Below are 2,041 nucleotides of genomic sequence, written 5' to 3'. Positions count from 1 at the left end.
CTGGATGAAACATGGTGGTGGCTGTATGATGGTCTGGATGAAACATGGTGGTGGCTGTATGATGGTCTGGATGAAACATGGTGGTGGCTGTATGATGGTCTGGATGAAACATGGTGGTGGCTGTGCCGTTACTGGTGCATGTCTGATGCAAAGGCTTTCTAACACCTTTCTCGTGTCACGACTCTGAAGACCGAAGGACGTTGTCAACAGGTTTAATGACAATAAAAAAGGGTAAAACTGAAATGAAGACAAAAAATACAATAAATATGTGATCATATGCAGCATAAAATACAATACACTCAATTTCCACCGAACATCACATCCACATACATCTAAGCTACCAACTGCGCACCCGATAACCTCGCGATATCCTCACATCTAATTAACATAAACATACTCCACCTTAAAACAACACATTAGAGCGCTATCGCTTAGACCGAAACAATGTTGCAAAGTTACAAACTTAATACATACCGGCAATGCAACCATACACGAAAGATTTGAACAGTAATTTACACCAACGAACACCAACGGCGTCTATTTCTACCGTTTAATAAGTTTTGTTTTGAATGACAAAACTTACTATGTTGTAGTACCTTAAAATAACATGAGAGGGCAGGCTTTCTCCCTTTTTTCTTGTATAAAAAACAACATTTATAACTTCAAAACAGAACACTCCCCGTCTGGCGTGAATAAACGCCACAAATTATTTCTTTTCTTTCTTTTTTTTTTGCAAAAACAAACAAACAAACAAATATCTTATGAAGGAACCAAAACTACAATTTCTGAGATAGGTCTTACAAGCATTTTTGAACCATCTGCTTTAGCTACCTTAACTTCTACTTGACGTACTCTATCATCTTTACTTGGAAACACCTGGGTTATGAGTCCAAGAGGCCATTCATTTCTTGGTACTTGACTGTCTTTGAGTACGACGACACTTCCTAAGCTCACATTAAGTTGGTTGGATTGCCACTTGCGACGTGGCTGTAGAGTAGGAAGAAATTCTTTCTTCCACTTGTCCCAGAAGACATTTGACAGATGCTGCACCTGACGCCACTGGTGTCTGTAAATGTCCGAAGCTGTGAAGTGGCCAGCTGGAGCCTGAAGAGGGATAACTTTCTGGGTAAGAAGAGTAGCCGGAGTCAAGATGAAAGGGTCACTTGAGTCTGAAGAGACTGGGACAAGAGGTCTTGCATTTATAATAGCTGCCACCTCTGCCATGAAGGTGATGAGAACGTCATCAGTGAGTTTTGTGGTCTTGAGTTTGAAAAACATAGAGTCCAAAATTCTCCGGGCCAGGCCTATCATTCTTTCCCATGACCCGCCAAAATGAGAAGCATGCGGAGGATTGAAAGTCCAAGTACATCCATTTTCCTTTAAGTAGGACTGTAGAGCTAGATTATCCAAGTTTGAGGGTATTTTCAGTTCCTTACATGCACTGACAAAATTGGTACCCCGATCAGAACGAATAGTTTTTACAGGTCCTCTTATAGCCAGAAACCGTCTAAATGCATTAATAAAGCTAGATGTGTCGAGTGAGTTTATCACCTCGATGTGAACTGCCCTAATGCTCAGGCATGTAAAAATGACAGCCCACCTTTTGTTTTGGTTCACACTTCCTCTGGTACGTTGGTAAGACACAAACCATGGGCCGAACACATCTAAGCCAACATTGGTAAATGGAGGGTCTGTTGCAAGACGGTCTGGAGGGAGGTTTGACATTTTTTGCGTGCTCAGGGGAGCCCGAAGTCTTTTGCAGGTTACACAATTGTAAATGATTGTGCTCACCTTTCTTTTGCCACCCACTATCCACCATCCTGCAGAGCGTATAGCTCCTTCTGTAAACAAGCGACCTTGATGATGAACTTGACTGTGATAGTGCTTTATGAGAAGAACTGCAACATGGTGGTGGCCTGGAACTAGAAGTGGGTTCTTTTCACCATGAGTCAAGTTTGAGTCAGTGATACGACCACCTACTCTGAGGAGTCCATTTTCATCCAGGTAAGGGTCTAAGTTCTTAAGAGGACTGGTTTTAGGT

The 2,041-nt window shown here is 42.0% G+C and overlaps 1 protein-coding gene across 1 annotated transcript; it reads right to left on the bottom strand.

Annotated features, from left to right (window-relative positions):
• Positions 1-747: 747 nt before the first annotated feature.
• Positions 748-2,035, bottom strand: LOC106961490 (uncharacterized). Its single transcript, XM_015055253.1, has one exon. It carries the CDS (start codon positions 1,723-1,725, stop codon positions 760-762), a length of 966 nt encoding a protein of 321 aa, XP_014910739.1. The 5' UTR covers positions 1,726-2,035; the 3' UTR covers positions 748-759.
• Between the last annotated feature and the right edge of the window lie 6 nt (positions 2,036-2,041).

The sequence above is a fragment of the Poecilia latipinna genome, unplaced genomic scaffold (assembly GCF_001443285.1).
Source record: "Poecilia latipinna isolate Pla-1442-1.1 unplaced genomic scaffold, P_latipinna-1.0 Scaffold1306, whole genome shotgun sequence".
Lineage (NCBI taxonomy): Eukaryota > Metazoa > Chordata > Actinopteri > Cyprinodontiformes > Poeciliidae > Poecilia > Poecilia latipinna.
This window is presented reverse-complemented; position numbering and strand designations above follow the sequence as displayed.